The following is a 21809-nucleotide window of genomic DNA, read 5'->3' on the forward strand; positions in this document are numbered from 1 at the left end:
TTTTCCATGTTGCCTCCAATTAAAAAAAATTGGAAGGGACCAGGATCCCCCAAACACTTTCCAAACATTCCCAGTTGATGATACAAAACAACCAGGTGTTACACTCGACCCTTTCTCAGCCCTAAACTATCTAATTTCTCCATGCAGTGGCAATGATTTACGAGTTGAAATACTATAGTGTAAAGAGTCGGAACGTAACACACCTGTGAAATCAGATGGTTCTCAGAACAACCTGTGCCAGCCTGAGCCCTGAGATCGTTTTGTGAATGAGCACTATTGTTACATTCCCATCGTCAAGTTTCATCCTCTGACTAATGTACCTTGGCCCATTGTAAAATGTTTGATCATTAACAAAAATAAAGTTAATCTCAATTTACTAAGTGATTAAAGCCATTGAACCCGTTTGTCCTACTAAAATTATTGGAAACACAGCTGACTGTAAGAATGATGGAGAACTTGCTGGAGGAAGCTCTGCGAGATTCCCTTCAATCTGCAATGTGCACCATGAGATCAGGGAAAGAATATTGGCCCACTTCAGATTTGCCTGAAATGGTCCAAAAACCCGACCTCTATAATCTACCTAATATAAGCATCAGGCATGGCCTCTGAGTCAGAAGGTTGTGGGTTCAAGTCCCACTCCACAGGCTTGAGCACAAAATCTATGCTGTGCAATACTGAGGGAGTGCAGCACTATTGGAGGTGCCGTCATTCGGATGCGATGTTAAACCGAGGCCCCGTCTGCCCTCTCAGGTGGACGTAAAGGATCCCGTGGCACTATTCCAAGAGCAGGACAGCTCTCCATCAACCAACATTACTAAAAAAAAGTCTTTATCTCATTGCTGTTTGTGGGACGTTGCTGTGCCCAAATTGACTGCTGCGTTTCCTACATTACAAGAGTGGCTACACTTCAAAAGTACTTCATTGGCTGTAATTTGAGACGTCCTGAGGTCATTAAAGGCGCTATATAAATGCAAGTCGTTCTTTTCTTTCTATATTGGTTCAGAATATGCGCTGGTAGAAATGAGATACATCTTCTGGGCAAAACTCCCACCAGTGCCTGTCCAAATACATGGAAAACTGTCAACTGAACCCATGACCCATACCCACTGCAATTATTAAAAATAGAATAGAATTTTAAATCTGTGCAGGGGATCAACACTCATTGCATCTGTAACCAAAATTTGACGCATAGGCCTTGGTTTTCCAATCGTAACATTAACAACAGTAACAACTTGCATTTATATAGTGCCTTTAATGTAGTAAGATGTCCCAAGGCTCTTTACAGAAGCGTTATCAAATAAAATTTAACACCGAGCCAAATAAGGAGATATTAGGACAGGTGATCAAAAGCTTGGTCAAAGAGGTAGGTTTTAAGGAGAGAATCTTAAAGAAGAAGAGAGGGAGGTAGAGAGGCGGAGAGGTTTGGGAACAGTTTTGGATAACTAGAAAGCTGGGAGCTAAAGGGTTACGGGGGGGGGTGGGGGGGGGGGAGTGGTGAAGATACCAGTTATTTTCTGTTTCTCCCTTTGTACCTCCTCTCTTGTAAGTGCTGACTACTGCTGAGGTAGAGTTCCACAGGTCTCCACTCCCTCACCCACATGGTCATACTTCATACGTGAGCCTCGACAGTGAGCTATTCAACTATAGGGGACAGCACAACTGAGACTGATCTTGGTCTCACGACCTCCAACCCATGAAATTCCAACACGAGTCATAGAATCATGGACTCACACACCACAGAAGGACACCATGCGGCCCAATTTGCCTGTGCAGGTTCTTTGAAAGAGCAATCCAATTAGTCCCATTGCCCCGCTCTTTCCCTGTAGCCCTGCATAGCGATCAAGAGCGGGAACCCTGACAATTTCCTCCCCCAACCCTAGCACAGGGGCCATGAGGCCCAATTGTATCGGTGTCCCCGTCCCAACTCTGGCCAAGATCAGCGAACACCACACAGACCAGGGATCAAATCCGATGTGTACAGTTTTCCACCGCAGCACACAAGTGTATTCACCAAGTCTTAAACTGGGGAGCCCAAAATATAACAGCGCAGCAAAATAACCGGCAGACGTAACAAGGACCGCAGAGTATATATTGATCAGCTTAAAAAGAGCTTAACTACCAAGGGTTAATGAAAACTACCAGAGTACCTGCTGATACTCATAGTGCATTTCGTAAATAAATCTGATCAAAAATGTTAGTCTGTCAAATGGCTGGATTGGGTCTAATTTTTTTGTACCTATGAGGGAGTGAGCCTTATATCAGTGGTAGCATTCCCACCTCTAGAGTCGGAAGGTGAAGGGTTCGAACCCCACTCCAGACAGGACCCTCCTCCCACCCACCCCATCGTATCTAGCCGATTCTTCTGGTAGGGAGCTGTGAGTCACTTGAAAGGGGTCTTTGTTACGGCAACAACCCAGAGCGCGGTTTGCTGGCTGTAAAACCAGCGGAAGAAATGGGCTGCCTCATGTGCCACTAGGCATTGAAAATAATAAGAAGAAGAAAGTGAATGTGGGAGTGTGGGAGCATTCGGCATTGTCAGGGGGTCATTTTACCAGTTTGCGGCTCTGGTGCGAGGCCTGACATACAGCCTGCCTGATTTCTCGTCCATTACTTGCACTGCACCAGGAATGTCATTTCAGAAAATGACCCCTTAAATTCAGAGAGTCTACTGAAGACAGAATGTGAGGGATGTGGCCTGTTTACAGAGACTTTCGTCTGGCTGAGAACATGAAACTGTAGCACCTGCCCATTACTTGACAATGCAGCTCCTCTCAGACCTCTATTAGTACAAGCAGAACCGTGACTAAGTGAACCTTGCAATCTTTAAGGCATTTAAGCAGAGCTCCAGCAGAGCAAAAAAGTGCATGTCATGACAAGCAATTCTCATCTTTAATTTATCCCAAAATATCACAACTAATGAAAATGCCAGAAGTCAGAGGGAGCAGTGCATTCTCAACATACCCTATACACTGAGGGCCATATTTATGTCAGTCAAAAGAGCAGTAGAAGTCCAAGGATTAAACCGTGTTCAGCATTGAGGCAGGCTGGAAAGACTGCTCATTCATCGAGCTGGATCCTGACTCACCTCCCAAACACACTTAGTTGGAATATATTTGGAAACAATCTGAAGCTGGTCAAATTCAGCACAATCAGAGAAAGAATTTGCATTTATAAAGTGCCTTTCATGACCTTAGGTCGTCCCAAAACGCTTCACAATCAATTAAGGACTTTTTGAATGTAGTAAAACATCTGTCAATTTAAATAGGAGGAGAAATGCATGTGCATACACTCACACGGAGTGACACTATGTCATTCTACATGTACAGGAGCTGTCTCACTTGATGAACCCAAGACTGAGTGACACTTTAAAATGTGGATGGTGTTACTCTCTTTATCCTTGCCTGGTGGTTTTTTCCCCGTATGTTTTCCCTATGGATTCAGGTAATCACTCGACTCCCCTCGTCCCAGAAAAACTTTGGATTTGTTGTTCAAACTTCAGATTGTCAGCGGACTGTCCCCGCTTCTAAATTTATCATTGTGCCCGTTTAATGGCAGGAAAATCAGGTGCGACACACACCAATATCTACCTCTTTCCCTAAACCCCTCCACCTTATTACCTCCCTCCCCAATTTCAAAAGCATCTTTCATGAGTTCCACCAATCCTTCTCCTATTAATGCATGGCGCTCATCCCCAGCTCCACGAAGCACCTTGGGATGTTCTGTTACATCAAATCGTTGTTGCGATTTTTGATGTAGTCCATAATACTGGACAAAATGTTTCGTCTGTCTGGGACTGTTTAGCTGAAAAGTCAAAGTTAACTGCAGTTCTTGTATTGTCTAACTACATATCTTAGCCATCACCCCGTGCAAAGATAACAACCATACCACTTTACTGTCCGTACAGGATTCGTCTGGAGAGGAAGCTGCTTTCAGACAGTAAAAAAACAACAGATATTCTCTGATATCAGACTTACCCAGGCCAATATTTACTATGAGAATTGGCCATTCACTTCCAGCAGTTTTTTTTTGAAGGTAAATCACAGATTAGGCTACAGCTGGAGTATTGTGGCCAATTCTGGGCACTACACTTTAGGAAGGATGTCTAGGCCTTGGCAAGGGTGCAGAGAACACTTACTAGAATGGTGCCAGGGATGAGGGACTTCAGTTATGTGGAGAGACTGGAGAAGCTGGAGTTGTTCTCCCTAGAGCACAGAAGGTGAAGGGGAGATTTAATAGAGGTGTACAAAATTCTGAGGGATTTTGATAGAGAGGTAGATAGGGAGAAACTCTTTCCAGCTGCAGAAGATTGGTAACCAGAGGACACAGACTGAAGGTAACTGGCAAAAGAATCAGAGGGGAGATGAGGAAAAGTTTTTTTACACAGCGAGTTGTTATGATCTGGATTGCACTGCCTGAAAGAGTGGTGGAAGCAGATTCAATAGTAACTTTCAAAAGGGAATTGGATAAATACTTGAAAAGGAAAAGTTTGCAGGGCTATAGGGAAAGAACAGGGGGAGTGGGACTAATTGGATAGCTCTTTCAAAGAGCTGGCACAGTCGCAATGGACCGAGTGGCCACCTTCTGTGCTGTATGATTCAATGATTTTTGATGGATGTTTTTGCCTTTCAAGGTAACAGATGCCAATACTGGGGAATCAACACTTTCACATGGGATACCCAATCCCAGTGTCCGGCATCAAACACTACCTAGTCCGATAGAGTACAGGCAAATTGTTCCCTCAGCTCTACAATATGATTCAAGCCCAAACCTTAGAAGGGTGGCCCCTTCATCATCAGTAGACCATAAGACCATAAGAGATTGGAGCAGGAGTAGGCCATTCGGCCCCTCGAGCCTGCTCTGTCATTCAATGAGATCATGGCTGATCTGATTTTTATCTCAACTCCACTTTCCCGCCCTTTCCCCATATCCTTTGACTCTCTCACTGATCAAAAATTTGTCTAACTCAGCCTTGAATGTATTCAATGACTCGGCCTCCACAGCTTTTTGGGGTAAAGAATTCCAAAGATTCACAACCCTCTGGGAGAAGAAATTCCTCCTCATTTCCATCTTAAACGGGCGACCCCTTATTCTGAGACTATGCCCCCTAGTTTTAGATTCCCCCATGAGGGGTAACATCCTCTCAGCATCTACCCTATCGAGTCCCCTCAGAATCTTGTATGTTTCAATAAAGTCTCCTCTCATTCTTGTAAACTTCAATGAGTATAGACCCAACCTGTTCAATCTTTCCTCATAAGACAACCCTTCCATACCCATCGACTATCATCGGAGCTCCTGTGACTGTCTTCCACTCGATGTGTTTCAGACGGCACATGGTTCCCCCTTGCATTGACTTGTTCTGTACGCAGCTGTGTCACCCCTTGCAGATTGTGGATGCCTTTGGCTAATTCAAGGATTAGCTCACCCTCCTTTTGATGACGTTTCCTCCCCTGAGGGCCCCGCTCCCCTCCGCCAGGCGCTCATTCACCTGAAGCTGTTGGCACTTCCTGGAGGTGACCAGGTTACTGTTGGCACTAGGTGTTGACCAGTCACAGGTAGCACTGTCAACTGTCATTAGGTCGCAGGTTTTAACACCTGACCTGACCCCTGAGCTGACCCCTGACCTGACCCCTGAGCAGCCCTTACCCTATCAGTGTGACACTTCCATTTCCGAAACCAGCCATCCCTGTAACCAGAGTAAGACTGCCAACTGGTGCCAAATGGACCAAACTGTGGGTGTTTTTTTACTGGAACGCTGTTAAGATTACCCACACCTCATTTAGTTCTTTTACAGATTGCAGAGAGAAGGGAATCTGTCTGGGCTGACTTTGAACCAGGGCCCAATGATGAAAGGATAGTGCTAAGATTCACAATGCAACCGATGCCTGGATATAATTTGTAAATAACCTTTTGCAGGTGGCTATTGTAACCACAAAGGTTTAAAAAGGCACAGACCTGTTCCTGAAAATTCTCAAGTTCTTATGACATGAAGGTGTTTTTAGCCAATCTTTTCTGTTTTAAATGCCTTGCATTTTCTAAAGGTCTATTAAGCAAGGAATTTGCTACTTCATTTATAATGAAAGGGAACACCAATCACACTAGTCAGTAGTCTCTAGACCCACATTTAAACCTATAGAATAGATTTGCCTGGCAAATGAGACTGTACAGAAACAATTCATACTTCAACACAAAATTGCTGTTCAGCTTAATGCAGGGCTTAAAATCATTCCAGTTTTGTTTCTTTGTGCAATGTCAGCTTAATGTAACTTAAAAACTGTTCTCCGCACCTGGTAGCTTAAGTGGCATTGCAACCTGTCGATCCTACTTACGGAAGGCATGATCTGTCCAGCTATTGTTTAGTCACAGAGACTCAAAGTCCCAGGTACAGTGAGAGTGTGTGAATATAAGCTTATACACGCAGCAATTGTCACAGGTATTAGAGGGACTCTCACAGCAGGTGGCTTCTGAACGAAAAGCAAAATGCTGCAGATGCTGGAAATCTGAAACAGAAACAGCAAAATGCTGGAGATGCTCAGCAGGTCAGGCAGCATCTGAGGGAAAAGGCAGGTTGAGTTAAGGTTTCGGGTCGATGACCTTTCGTCAGAACCCACTTCTGAATGAAGTCTGCAAATGTTACTAAGCATACAAACTACATTTAAGTCCTGGTTTAAGTCAGCCGTGGCTCAGTGGGTAGCACTCTCGCCTCTGACTCAGAAGGTCATGGGATTAAGGCCCATTCCAGACACTTGAGCACATAATCTAGGCCGACACTTCAGTGCAGTGTTGAGGGAGTGCTGCACTGTCCGGTGTGCCATCATTCACATGAGATGTTAAACCGAGGCCCCGTCTGCCCTCTCAGGTGGACATAAAAGATCCCATGGCACTATGTGGGAAGAAAAGCAGGGGAATTCTCCCCTGGACAATATTTGTCCCTCAACCATCATCATTAAAACAGATTAGCTGGTCATTATCACATTGCTGTTTGTGGGATCTTGCTGTGCGCAAATTGGCTGCCGTGTTTCCTAGATCACAACAGTGACTACACTTCAAAAGTACTTCATTGGCTGGGGCGTCCTGAGGTCATGAAAAGTTCTATATATAGGCTAGTCTTTTTTCTTTTCTTCCTGTTATATGATATAGCTCAAGACAGACAAAAGCTCTGTTTACAGACGGCTTTTACATTAGGTCAGGTAGGTATATCCAATAGAAAGGTCTTTTTAGTACATAATTACTATAATTGTTATTAACAGGGACAATGTGAAACTTATCATTCCAGGCGATTTTCAATAAATTTATAAATATGTGAGATTCTCACTGTTTTGAAAGCATTCTCCAAAATAATGTTCCATCTTTCATATCTTGGTAGAAATATAGTAAAGCAAGCCAGGTGATATTGCTGCCTCCAGAGGTTCTACAATCCACCTACAGAAGTGATTTCTGAGGGCACCTCCCTATTTCTTGGCCACCAACCAGTGAGCTGGGCCCTTCAGCCTGCCCGTGCAGACCACTAAAGCAGGTGTTGTCACCATCTGTCCCTCCCCAGTCACTGGAGAAAGGAACGACAGCTGAAAGAGTGAGTTAGTTGCGACAACAGTGGTGCACAGAGTCTCTCTCTGTTATATACAGGGAGTGGGCTCCACAGCGCTGGGGAATGTGAGGCTAGTGACTGCATCAATAGACTCTCGAGAAAGCGATGCCTCTTTAAAAGAGATATTTGAAAGCAGCATTGCAATGTTAACAGACTGTAAACAACAATCCTCCGAGATCCCTGCGCTCCTCCAATCCTGGCCACCTGCACATCCCCGATTTCCAACACCCCTCCATTGGCGGCCATGCCTTCAACTGCCTAGACCCTAAGCTCTGGGATTCCCTCCCTAAACCTCTCCGCCTCTCTACCTCTCTCTCTCCTCCTTTGAGTCGTTCCTTAAAAACTACCTCTTTGACCAAGCTTTTGGTCACCTGTCCCAATATCTCTTTACGTGCCTCGGTGTCGAATTTTTTCTGATAACGCTCCTGTGAAGCGCCTTGCGACGCTTTACTACGCTAAAGTCGCTGTGCGAATGCAAGTTGTTGTAGAGGCTAACGTCAATTGTCTGCTCCTCATAGCACCCTGGTAGCCCACACTGCATCCTGAGTTATAAGCTGCACTGCTTCAACAGAAAACAGACAACCAATCAACACCCTCAAGTAATCCAAAACCCACTAGAGAACGTCACTGGACAATGCCCAGTTCTTATCTCAGGCCTAGAGACCCAAATATCCTACAGCAGAGATTCGATCGGCTTGTTTCCAGATTGGATTCTGACAGTTAACGATAGTTTTCTTTCAGGACACTCAGTCTGGTATTGATAGCTGAATTACCGTAACCACATTTGACACCATCTCACCCACGAGCAGGAGCTTCCTCTGTACTCAATAGCTGGACTAACAAATGACAAAGAAAATGGCTTGGTGTCCACTCTTTGAGGACAGTCCTCACGTACCAGTGAAATAATCATTGTAAAACAGCTTCCACAAACGAACTGGACTCCATCTCTTGACTGGTCTTACGGTAACCTTTCTTAACTTGGTAACTAGGTTTTACTGCGCTGTCCTAGGGGGGCTAAACAGCCAGAGGGACGACCATTAATGGTGCTATGCAGAATGGCACGTAATATAGCACTATGAATCACAGAATTTCACAGCACAGAAGGAGCCATTCAGCCCATCGTGCCTGTGCCGGCTCTTCAAGAAAGCTATCCAATTAGTTCCACTCCCCCGCTCTTTCTCTACAGCCCTGCAAATTACTGGCACCGTAGCATCAAAAGAGCTGTTAGCGACACGAGAGCAGTGTTTGCTCCTATATTGGGTTCAGTACCTTGTTAGTGTCATGAGAGCAGTGTTTGTTCCTATATTGGGTTCAGTACCTTGTTGGTGTCATGGGAGCAATGTTTGCTCCTATATTGGGTTAGATATCGTATTAGTGCCTGAGGGCAGTGTTTGTTCCTATATCGGGTTAGATATCGTATTAGTGCCTGAGGGCAGTGTTTGTTCCTATATCGGGTTCAGTACCGTGTTAGTGCCACAGGAGCAGTGTTTGTTCCTATATTGGATTCAGTACCTTGTTAGTGTCACGAGAGCAGTGTTTGTTCCTATATTGGGATCGGTATCATATTAGTGCCTGAGGGCAGTGTTTGTTCCTATATTGGGATCGGTATCGTATTAGTGACTGAGGGCAGTGTTTGTTCCTATATTGGGATCGGTATCGTATTAGTGACTGAGGGCAGTGTTTGTTCCTATATTGGGATCGGTATCGTATTAGTGACTGAGGGCAGTGTTTGTTCCTATATTGGGATCGGTATCGTATTAGTGCCTGAGGGCAGTGTTTGCTCCTATATTGGGTTAGATATCGTATTAGTGACTGAGAGCAGTGTTTGCTCCTATATCGGGTTCAGTACCGTGTTAGTGCCACAGGAGCAGTGTTTGCTCCTATATTGGGATCGGTATCATATTAGTGACTGAGAGCAGTGTTTGCTCCTATATTGGGTTAGATATCGTATTAGTGACTGAGGGCAGTGTTTGTTCCTATATTGGGTTTGGTATCGTATTAGTGCCTGAGGGCAGTGTTTGCTCCTATATTGGGTTAGATATCGTATTAGTGACTGAGGGCAGTGTTTGTTCCTATATTGGGTTTGGTATCGTATTAGTGCCTGAGGGCAGTGTTTGCTCCTATATTGGGTTAGATATCGTATTAGTGACTGAGAGCAGTGTTTGCTCCTATATTGGGTTAGATATCGTATTAGTGCCTGAGGGCAGTGTTTGCTCCTATATTGGGTTAGATATCGTATTAGTGCCTGAGGGCAGTGTTTCTTCCTATATTGGGTTAGATATCATATTAGCACCACAGATTCCCAACACATGATTCTCATGCAATCGGCATCAACCCCAAAGTAAACCTGCCGCATTCATTAAGGGCAGAGGTCAGGAAAGTAGAGTGTCTTTTTCCACTGGCACTACCATGGGTCTTGAGCAATATAAAGGCAGGTTTTGAAGCTTGATGGCCCCTTCATAGGTCAGCTGATGGCAGCCTCTAATCTGGCAGTAGGACTGTCATGTAAATGAGGGACTGTCCTATGTCCTATGTCCAAACCCCAGTCCATCACCGGCATCTCCACACTATGTCCAAAGGAGCAGAGAACCGAGTCAGCAGGTGATTGTTCTCCTGCTCCTCCAGAGTCAGCAGATGTTAATGTCGTTTTACTTCACTTCTTGGGTAAGAAATTGGTTATTTGTTTTCCGCTGACAGTCGTGACTGGGTGAAAGTGAAGAACGGAACACAGAGCATAGTGTGATTCAACATGTCTGTGCCCAATATACTGTCCATCAATTCTAAGCAGCAGATCTTAGAGCAAAATGCAACGATAAGATATATGAGGCCAAAATAGAGTATGAGGAAGCGCAACTGGACCAGCCACACAAATGCCATTACAAGAGCAGGTCATAGGCTGGGTGAGTGAGTGTTGAGTGACTCGACTCCCAACTCCCCAAAACCTCCCCACCACCTACTAGGCACAAGTCAGAAGTGTAGTGGAATACTCTCCACTTGCCTGGATGGTTGATCCCTCCCCTACCTGAAACGTCACTCCCTCCCCCACCTTAAACACCGCTCCCTCCCCCACCTTAAACACCGCTCCCTCCCCCACCTTAAACACCGCTCCCTCCCCCACCTTAAACACCGCTCCCTCCCCCACCTTAAACACCGCTCCCTCCCCCACCTTAAACACCGCTCCCTCCCCCACCTTAAACACCCGCTCCCTCCCCCACCTTAAACACCGCTCCCTCCCCCACCTTAAACACCACTCCCTCCCCCACCTTAAACACCTGCTCCCTCCCCCACCTTAAACGCCGCACCTTCCCCCACCTTAAACACCACTCCCTCCCCCACCTTAAACACCGCTCCCTCCCCCACCTTAAACACCGCTCCCTCCCCCACCTTAAACACCCGCTCCCTCCCCCACCTTAAATACCCGCTCCCTCCCCCACCTTAAACACCGCTCCCTCCCCCACCTTAAACACACACTCCCTCCCCCACCTTAAACACCGCTCCCTCCCCCACCTTAAACACCCACTCCCTCCCCCACCTTAAACGCCGCACCTTCCCCCACCTTAAACACCACTCCCTCCCCCACCTTAAACACTCGCTCCCTCCCCCACCTTAAACGCCGCTCCCTCCCCCACCTTAAACGACGCACCTTCCCCCACCTTAAACACCACTCCCTCCCCCACCTTAAACACCCGCTCCCTCCCCCACCTTAAATACCCGCTCCCTCCCCCACCTTAAACACCCGCTCCCTCCCCCACCTTAAACACCGCTCCCTCCCCCACCTTAAACACCGCTCCCTCCCCCACCTTAAACACCGCTCCCTCCCCCACCTTAAACACCGCTCCCTCCCCCACCTTAAACACCGCTCCCTCCCCCACCTTAATCACCCGCTCCCTCCCCCACCTTAAACACCCGCTCCCTCCCCCACCTTAAATACCCGCTCCCTCCCCCACCTTAAATACCCGCTCCCTCCCCAACCTTAAACACCCGCTCCCTCCCCCACCTTAAACACCACTCCCTCACCCACCTTAAACACCGCACCCTCCCCCACCTTAAACACCACTCCCTCACCCACCTTAAACACCCGCTCCCTCCCCCACCTTAAACACCACTCCCTCACCCACCTTAAACACCACTCCCTCACCCACCTTAAACACCCGCTCCCTCCCCCACCTTAAACACCCGCTCCCTCCCCCACCTTAAACACCGCTCCCTCCCCCACCTTAAACACCCGCTCCCTCCCCCACCTTAAACACCGCTCCCTCCCCCACCTTAAACACCCGCTCCCTCCCCCACCTTAAACACCGTTCCCTCCCCCACCTTAAACACCCGCTCCCTCCCCCACCTTAAACACCCGCTCCCTCCCCCACCTTAAACACCGCTCCCTCCCCCACCTTAAACACACGCTCCCTCCCCCACCTTAAACACCGCTCCCTCCCCCACCTTAAACACCGTTCCCTCCCCCACCTTAAACACCCGCTCCCTCCCCCACCTTAAACACCGTTCCCTCCCCCACCTTAAACACCCGCTCCCTCCCCCACCTTAAACACCCGCTCCCTCCCCCACCTTAAACACCGCTCCCTCCCCCACCTTAAACACCGCTCCCTCCCCCACCTTAATCACCCGCTCCCTCCCCCACCTTAAACACCCGCTCCCTCGCCCACCTTAAACACCCGCTCCCTCCCCCACCTTAAACGCCGCTCCCTCCCCCACCTTAAACACCCGCTCCCTCCCCCACCTTAAACGCCGCTCCCTCCCCCACCTTAAACGCCGCTCCCTCCCCCACCTTAAACGCCGCACCCTCCCCCACCTTAAACACCGCTCCCTCGCCCACCTTAAACACCCGCTCCCTCCCCCACCTTAAACGCCGCTCCCTCCCCCACCTTAATCACCCGCTCCCTCCCCCACCTTAAACACCGCTCCCTCCCCCACCTTAAACACCCGCTCCCTCCCCCACCTTAAACACCGCTCCCTCCCCCACCTTAAACACCCGCTCCCTCCCCCACCTTAAACACCGCTCCCTCCCCCACCTTAAACACCCGCTCCCTCCCCCACCTTAAACACCGCACCCTCCCCCACCTTAAACGCCGCACCCTCCCCCACCTTAAACACCCGCTCTTTCCCCCACCTTAAACACCGCTCCCTCCCCCACCTTAAACGCCGCTCCCTCCCCCACCTTAAACACCGCTCCCTCCCCCACCTTAAACGTCACTCCCTCCCCCACCTTAAACACCCGCTCTTTCCCCCACCTTAAACACCGCTCCCTCCCCCACCTTAAACACCGCACCCTCCCCCACCTTAAACACCGCTCCCTCCCCCACCTTAAACACCGCTCCCTCCCCCACCTTAAACGCCGCTCCCTCCCCCACCTTAAACACCCGCTCCCTCCCCCACCTTAAACACCGCTCCCTCCCCCACCTTAAACACCGCTCCCTCCCCCACCTTAAACACCCGCTCCCTCCCCCACCTTAAACACCCGCTCCCTCCCCCACCTTAAACACCGCTCCCTCCCCCACCTTAAACACCGCTCCCTCCCCCACCTTAAACACCGCTCCCTCCCCCACCTTAAACACCCGCTCCCTCCCCCACCTTAAACACCCGCTCCCTCCCCCACCTTAAACACCGCTCCCTCCCCCACCTTAAACACCGCTCCCTCCCCCACCTTAAACACCGCTCCCTCCCCCACCTTAAACGCCGCACCCTCCCCCACCTTAAACGTCACTCCCTCCCCCACCTTAAACACCGCTCCCTCCCCCACCTTAATCGCCGCTCCCTCCCCCACCTTAAACGCTGCTCCCTCCCCCACCTTAAACACCCGCTCCCTCCCCCACCTGAAACGCTGCTCCCTCCCCCACCTTAAACACCCGCTCCCTCCCCCACCTTAAACACCCGCTCCCTCCCCCACCTTAAACACCGCTCCCTCCCCCACCTTAAACACCGCTCCCTCCCCCACCTTAAACACCCGCTCCCTCCCCCACCTTAAACACCGCTCCCTCCCCCACCTTAAACACCGCTCCCTCCCCCACCTTAAACACCCGCTCCCTCCCCCACCTTAAACACCGCTCCCTCCCCCACCTTAAACACCCGCTCCCTCCCCCACCTTAAACACCCGCTCCCTCCCCCACCTTAAACACCCGCTCCCTCCCCCACCTTAAACACCGCTCCCTCCCCCACCTTAAACACCCGCTCCCTCCCCCACCTTAAATACCCGCTCCCTCCCCCACCTTAAACACCCGCTCCCTCCCCCACCTTAAACGCCGCTCCCTCCCCCACCTTAAACGCCGCTCCCTCCACCACCTTAAACACCCGCTCCCTCCCCCACCTTAAACACCCGCTCCCTCCCCCACCTTAAACGTCACTCCCTCCCCCACCTTAAACACCGCTCCCTCCCCCACCTTAAACACCGCTCCCTCCCCCACCTTAAACACCGCTCCCTCCCCCACCTTAAACGTCACTCCCTCCCCCACCTTAAACACCGCTCCCTCCCCCACCTTAAACACCGCTCCCTCCCCCACCTTAAACACCGCTCCCTCCCCCACCTTAAACACCCGCTCCCTCCCCCACCTTAAACACTCGCTCCCTCCCCCACCTTAAACACCGCTCCCTCCCCCACCTTAAACACCCGCTCCCTCCCCCACCTTAAACACCCGCTCCCTCCCCCACCTTAAACGCCGCTCCCTCCCCCACCTTAAACACCCGCTCCCTCCCCCACCTTAAACACCCGCTCCCTCCCCCACCTTAAACGCCGCTCCCTCCCCCACCTTAAACACCCGCTCCCTCCCCCACCTTAAACACCGCTCCCTCCCCCACCTTAAACGCCGCTCCCTCCCCCACCTTAAACACTCGCTCCCTCCCCCACCTTAAACACCGCTCCCTCCCCCACCTTAAACACCGCTCCCTCCCCCACCTTAAACGCCGCTCCCTCCCCCACCTTAAACACCGCTCCCTCCCCCACCTTAAACACCCGCTCCCTCCCCCACCTTAAACACCCGCTCCCTCCCCCACCTTAAACACCCGCTCCCTCGCCCACCTTAAACACCCGCTCCCTCCCCCACCTTAAACACCCGCTCCCTCCCCCACCTTAAACACCGCTCCCTCCCCCACCTTAAACACCGCTCCCTCCCCCACCTTAATCACCGCTCCCTCCCCCACCTTAAACACCGCTCCCTCGCCCACCTTAAACACCCGCTCCCTCCCCCACCTTAAACACCCGCTCCCTCCCCCACCTTAAACACCGCTCCCTCCCCCACCTTAAACACCGCTCCCTCCCCCACCTTAAACACCGCTCCCTCCCCCACCTTAAACACCCGCTCCCTCCCCCACCTTAAATACCCGTTCCCTCCCCCACCTTAAACACCCGCTCCCTTCCCCACCTTAAACACCCGCTCCCTCCCCCACCTTAAACACCCGCTCCCTCCCCCACCTTAAACACCCGCTCCCTCCCCCACCTTAAACACCGCTCCCTCCCCCACCTTAAACACCCGCTCCCTCCCCCACCTTAAATACCCGTTCCCTCCCCCACCTTAAATACCCGCTCCCTTCCCCACCTTAAACACCCGCTCCCTCCCCCACCTTAAACACCCGCTCCCTCCCCCACCTTAAACGCCGCACCCTCCCCCACCATAAACACCCGCTCCCTCCCCCACCTTAAACACCGCTCCCTCCCCCACCTTAAACACCCGCTCCCTCCCCCACCTTAAACACCCGCTCCCTCCCCCACCTTAAACACCCGCTCCCTCCCCCACCTTAAACACCCGCTCCCTCCCCCACCTTAAACGCCGCTCCCTCCCCTACCTGAAACCTCACTCCCTCCCCCACCTTAAACACCGCTCCCTCCCCCACCTTAAACACCCGCTCCCTCCCCCACCTTAAACGCCGCTCCCTCCCCCACCTTAAACACCCGCTCCCTCCCCCACCTTAAACACCCGCTCTCTTCCCCCACCTTAAACACCGCTCCCTCCCCCACCTTAAACACCGCTCCCTCCCCCACCTTAAACACCCGCTCCCTCCCCCACCTTAAACACCGCTCCCTCCCCCACCTTAAACACCCGCTCCCTCCCCCACCTTAAACACCCGCTCCCTCCCCCACCTTAAACACCGCTCCCTCCCCCACCTTAAACACCCGCTCTTTCCCCCACCTTAAACACCGCTCCCTCCCCCACCTTAAACACCCGCTCCCTCCCCCACCTTAAACACCGCTCCCTCCCCCACCTTAAACACCGCTCCCTCCCCCACCTTAAACACCGCTCCCTCCCCCACCTTAAACACCCGCTCCCTCCCCCACCTTAAACACCCGCTCCCTCCCCCACCTTAAACACCCGTTCCCTCCCCCACCTTAAACGCCGCTCCCTCCCCCACCTTAAATGCTGCTCCCTCCCCCACCTTAAACACCCGCTCTCTTCCCCCACCTTAATCACCGCTCCCTCCCCCACCTTAAACACCCGCTCCCTCCCCCACCTTAAACACCCGCTCCCTCCCCCACCTTAAACACCGCTCCCTCCCCCACCTTAAACACCGTTCCCTCCCCCACCTTAAACACCCGCTCCCTCCCCCACCTTAAACACCGTTCCCTCCCCCACCTTAAACACCCGCTCCCTCCCCCACCTTAAACGCCGCTCCCTCCCCCACCTTAAATGCTGCTCCCTCCCCCACCTTAAACACCCGCTCTCTTCCCCCACCTTAATCACCGCTCCCTCCCCCACCTTAAACACCCGCTCCCTCCCCCACCTTAAACACCCGCTCCCTCCCCCACCTTAAACACCGCTCCCTCCCCCACCTTAAACACCGTTCCCTCCCCCACCTTAAACACCTGCTCCCTCCCCCACCTTAAACACCTGCTCCCTCCCCTACAGCCAGCCAGTGGCAAGGTCTGTTGTTGGGGGGGGGGGGGGGGGGCGGGGGCAAGAGCAGGTTGGCAGTGGGCTGGAAGATTTATGTGGGCCAGGGGGAGCACTCCTGCTCTCTTGGCCCCTACAAAAACTTTTTTAAAAAACCCTAAAAACCTACCTTTTGGGCGAGGCCTCCAGCGGTCCCTTTAAGGCCTCCCAATGCCCATAGAGATGGGAGCGGATCGGACCACACACGCTATGCATTTTTCCTTGAAAGTTCCAGCCGGGACCCTACAACAGGCGTAGAACCCCTATTTCCATATCTAAACAGTCTCCCATTTGTCTGGAACAGGAGTTCTGGGCGTCCACTTAAAGGTCCGCCTGAAAGTTGATTCAGGCGGGCAGGTGGTCACACAAGGCCCCCACCAGACTTTCGACTGACGGTCGCCTGTTTTTTCAGGCGAGAACCGGGCGGCCAGCAGTCAAAAGTCTCTCTGATTGAGTGAGACATTATTCATATCAGATTACACAGCTGGCTTAGAAACTCAACATACCGAGGAGAGAAAAATCAGAGAGAGAGAAATAATCCAAGGATTCTAGATGTGAGAAAACACACGGTTTACACACATTCAACAGTACATTGTGTCAAACAATAATACCATACTGTCTTCTGTCCTGTGTTAGGCCCATTATGAGGCCAATGAAAACAACAATTTCTTTGTCTTAAGTCTTTCCAAAGCCAATTGGTGTTCTCTCTAACTCTGATGATACCTTTGTTTTTTTAAAAGTCCCATAGTTGCTGGAAGTGATCAGCCTTGTTCTCCTGATTTACTATTCACTCACGTACACTGTACAAAGAGAGAGACAGTGAAGATTTTTTTTTCTCTTTCGCAAACAGTTTTCTTTTAATCCCACACTCTGGTAAATCCAAATTAGTCACACGTCACTCTTACACTTAGTGCTTGAGTAGTTTGGGTCTTGGGGGAGCAAGGCCTGCAATCTGACTCCCTGCTAAAATCGACCCTCAAGTCCCAATAACAGACCTGTACACTCAATTACCCCCAGGTTACAGCTAGCAATGGTTTATTTTTAAAGTCGTTTATACAATGCCGTTTGTTTAGTTCAGTCTCCAAGAGATTGCTCAATTTAGCTCTCAGATCCCAGTGGCAGAACTATTTAGCGGTGTAAAGACGGGAAGCATTTTTATGGACGTTAATCTCCTTGAACGCGAATTAAGCAAGAGTCTGTGTAAAAAAATATTTGCCAAACAGTAAACGGAGAGTAACTCAACCTGCACATCTGCAGAAAACAGAACAGTGCAGCAACATTCTTGTGTTAAAGAATTTGGACAGAAGCGAAGAAAGACTTCAAAGTGATCATTTAAATCAAATCGAGTGTGCTCCAGCTTTTCGTATCAATTGGAGCTTGTCAGAGCACACAGTAAACATTGTGCGAAAAACACTTCTGAAAAATGGTTTGTGTAGATCGAAATCAGAGGACTCAAATCCTGGAGAGTTTGCAGGGTCCAAACTTCCAATCAAGCCTCCAAACTCTTCAGCATTGACAGGAGCCCGTGGTGTCTGTAAAAAGAGATGTCTCCTGCCGGGGTACAGTTGATACTTCATGCAGCATTCGCCTGACATCATCAGGAAACTAAACGAGCCAAGAGGTAGTTTGCCTTGTGCCCAGAGCAATACAATCACGTAAAGGGCATTTTGCTGTCCCTGGATTTCGCATTGCTGTCCTGTAAAGATCTTGTCCAACTTGCTGGGTAGCTCCCAGTGGCCAGAAATGAAAGGTTGACCACATTTACACATGCGCAAACTTGCACATGTGGGTAGTTTTCTGTTGCCTCTGGTAACGAGAGTGAATTGGCCAGCACCGGCTGCAAGCACATGCAGAATTGGTCGGGCACAAGACAAACTCACCAATAGGATGCAAATAAAATCCCAAAACACGGCCACAAAAATACAAAAAACTCAACTCAAAAGAGATAACAAAGAGAGGGCAAGAGGCATACTCCAGTACGAGTCACCTCTGTTAGAAGAGGGGAAAAATATATATATATGTGTGTACTTTTTTTAATTTGTTCTTGGGATTTGGGCATTGCTGGCATTTATTGTCCATTCCTCGTTGCTCTGAGGTTTTGGTGGGCCTTCTTCTTGAACTGCTGCAGTCCATGTGCTCTCACAATACTGTAGTGGTTTAATACTAGGCAACTTCAGAGGGCAGTTAAGAGTCAACCACGTTGGTGTGGGCCTGGAGTCACTTATAGGCCAGACTGGGTAAGCACAGCAAGTTTCCTTCCCTAAAGGACAATAGTGAACCAGTTGGGTTTTTATCGACAATCCGACAGTTTCATGGTCACTTTTGCTGATACCAGCTTTTTATTTCCAGATTTTTTTTGAACTGAATTCAAATTTTCAAACCGCCCTGGTGGGATTTGAACTCACGTTCTCACATATCTTAAAATCAAACAAGATGCAAGCAGAAAATCGGGCACTTATAACCAAGCTTTAATAACAAGAGAACGCCAGTGAAAGAGTGGATAAATCTCCGTGGTTTAGGGCTGGCAGTGCCCTCACAACATGGGCCATCTTCCACTCGCACCTGTGATCCAATATCGGCAACAGTTCTGTTACACTGGCACCTGCTTTAGTTCAGATTTTGGGAGAATCCAAAAAGGCTGAGAATGCTGGGGGTCAATTGAAACTTTCAAAACTGAGATCGATAGATTTTTGTTGGGTAAGGGTATTGAGGGAAATGGAGCAAAGGCGGGTAAATTGGTTTGGGGTGCAGATCAGCCAGGATCTAACTGAATGGTGGAACAGGCTCGAGGGGTTAAATGGCCTCTTCCTGTGCCTATGAACCGGGTCAAGGAGCTGAATGGCCTCCTCCTGCTCCTATGTAACAGGCTCAAGGGGCTGAATGGCTGACTCCTGCTCCTATGTAACAGGTTTGAGGGGCTGAATGGCCTCCTCCTGTTCCTATGTAACAGGTTCGAGGGGCTGAATGGCCTCCTCCTGTTCCTGTGTAACAGGCTCGAGGGGCTGAATGGCCTCCTCCTGTTCCTGTGTTACAGGTTCGAGGGGCTGAATGGCCTCCTCCTGTGCCTATATGGACCTCCTGCTGATGTCTAAACGTGGCTCCTTATCCCAGCGATGGACTCGTAAACCCATGAAAAACTAAAACTATGATAGGGATAAAGGAGATGCACTGCACTGTGGACTCGACTATTCCAGTGCTCTCCTGGCCGGCTTACCAGCTTCCACCCTCCGTAAACTTGAGCTCATCCAAAACTCTGCTGCCTGTATCCTAACTCGCATCAAGTCCCATTCACCCATCACCCCTGTGCTCACTGACCTACATTGACTCCCGGTCCAGGAATGCCTCGATTTTAAAATTCTCATCCTTGTGCTCAAATCCCTCCATGGCCTCGTCCCTCCCTATCTCTATAACCTCCTCCAGCCCGACTACCCTCCGAGATCTCTGCACTCCTCCAATTCTTGCCTCTTGTGCATCTCCAACTTCCTTCGCCCCACCATTGGCGGCTGTGCCTTCAGCTGACTAGGCTCTAAGCTCTAGAATTCCCTCCTTAGACCTCTCCGCCTCTCTACCTCTCTCTCCTCCTTTAAGACACTCCTTAAAACCTACCTCTTTGATCAACCTTTAGGTCACCTGTCCTAATATCTCCTTATGTGGCTCGGTGTCACATTTTGTCTAATAACGCTCCTGTGAAATGCTTTGGGATGTTTTAATACGATTAAGGCACTACGTAAATGCTTGTTACAATGGAGAAGGGGGTCAGCCAGTATCCCAGAATCGAAACTAAAACGCGGCCAGTATAAAAGTGGCTGCACACAGCACAGTTTACAGATTGCAGTGGCCGGTTTAAATATCTAGAGTCAAGACAAGCCTACAAGTCAATAACCATTAAGAGCCTGTCATCTTTTCGGTCTTTAAATCCCCTCAACTCCCACTTTTGGCAGCTGCGCCCAAACATATTTTCGTTGCTGCGTTGCTCTTCCTGACGGGTGAACTTTGTTTTGGTTAATCTGAGTAGAGGAACCCAAGGAGGAGCTAATCCTGGGTACTCCGGGAATTCTTTCAAATCAGCTCCCCGGTCAGGATTCACTGGGGAAAAGCATCTTGCTGCCAAACACAAACACAAACACAACCAGCCGAGTCTTAAAACTGTCCGATTGCTCGCAAATTTACAACTAGCTTTAACCCTTGCCTCACCACCTGACTTGATTCTGCAGTTAAAAAAAAGTATATATATAGGACACGTACCAAAGTCATTAAAAGTATTCTTTTTTTTAAATTTCTAGCAATACGTTAAGTGCGACATTGTCCTGAAACGTGCTTCCCCAAGTCAACAAGTAATGCTTTCCATTAGCCATTGTACCCCCAGGACTGCACTGGAGATCTAGCTTATACTGTGAAGCAGGAGGCACAAGTTTGAGCTGAACGATGCTTAAATAGGCAAGGAAGAGATGTGGTTAACAACACCTAAACTAATGTATTTATGTTAGTTCCCTTTGACACAGGCTGCTCCAACATTACATAGCAACAATGTACATCGTCACAAAGCAATAAACACCAACTAAAGAAAATTAACAACTTAACTCACTTTATCTGTTGTTGTTCAGATTACTATTGAGAACACCAGACTCTTTGCAGCAGTTTTGCTTTCGAGTTTACTTTTGCACACTTTGTCATATATTATTATTACACCTACCTTTATGCTCAAATGGTTATCAGTTCTTGTCTTTGGCACTGCTGATCGGTGAGTCATGTTAAACAGGTTCAGCACCTAATGCCACACAATAACATAAAATCCACTGCATGCTCTGTTTCGGTATCCTTCTCATTTCCACTCGCACAAATCCCCCGTCATTTCTCTAGTGCTCGCTCCTTTTTTTTTAAGTTCTCCACTCATGGGAACATGTACACCCCCTCTTAAAGAAAATGAAAAATGACTCTCGGGGACTGGAGTTAAACTGTGTTAGGAGGAAACTACAAGACTGAGAGATTGATGAGCCAACCCCCGCACTCCTGGGCGCTCTCCTACTGCTTCATTATGCATACTGATGCAACTTCCTCCCCTTATTCTCAAACTTTTTAAACACTGGGAATTCAATGTAACCTTGCCCAGCAGGAAGCCAGAGCTCATCCCTGCCACACAAAAGGGATCACAGCCTGCTTCAGCCAAGGAGGTGGACACGTTTGGAGGGAGATTTGGCTGCACTTCATGTTACACTTTTTAACAAGGTGATAAACAACAACAACTTGCATTGATAGAACGCCTTTAACATAGTAAAACATAAGAACATAAGAACATAAGAAATTGGAGCAGGAGTAGGCCAATCGGCCCCTCGAGCCTGCTCCGCCATTCAATA

The 21809-nt window shown here is 49.6% G+C and overlaps 1 protein-coding gene across 6 annotated transcripts in view; it reads right to left on the reverse strand.

Moving 5' to 3' along the window:
• Window positions 1-21466, reverse strand: part of zgc:158766 (uncharacterized protein LOC100009641 homolog) — a 172447-nt gene extending 150981 nt beyond the window's left edge. For all 6 annotated transcript variants that reach the window (XM_068000509.1, XM_068000491.1, XM_068000484.1 and 3 more), the window contains exon 1: window positions 21149-21466. In XM_068000509.1, the coding sequence (XP_067856610.1) occupies window positions 21149-21205 (57 nt within the window). In that variant the 5' untranslated portion in view covers window positions 21206-21466. The remainder of the gene's footprint in view (window positions 1-21148) is intronic.
• Window positions 21467-21809: the final 343 nt, after the last annotated feature.

Source organism: Heptranchias perlo, chromosome 2 (assembly GCF_035084215.1).
Source record: "Heptranchias perlo isolate sHepPer1 chromosome 2, sHepPer1.hap1, whole genome shotgun sequence".
Classification (NCBI taxonomy): Eukaryota; Metazoa; Chordata; class Chondrichthyes; order Hexanchiformes; family Hexanchidae; genus Heptranchias; species Heptranchias perlo.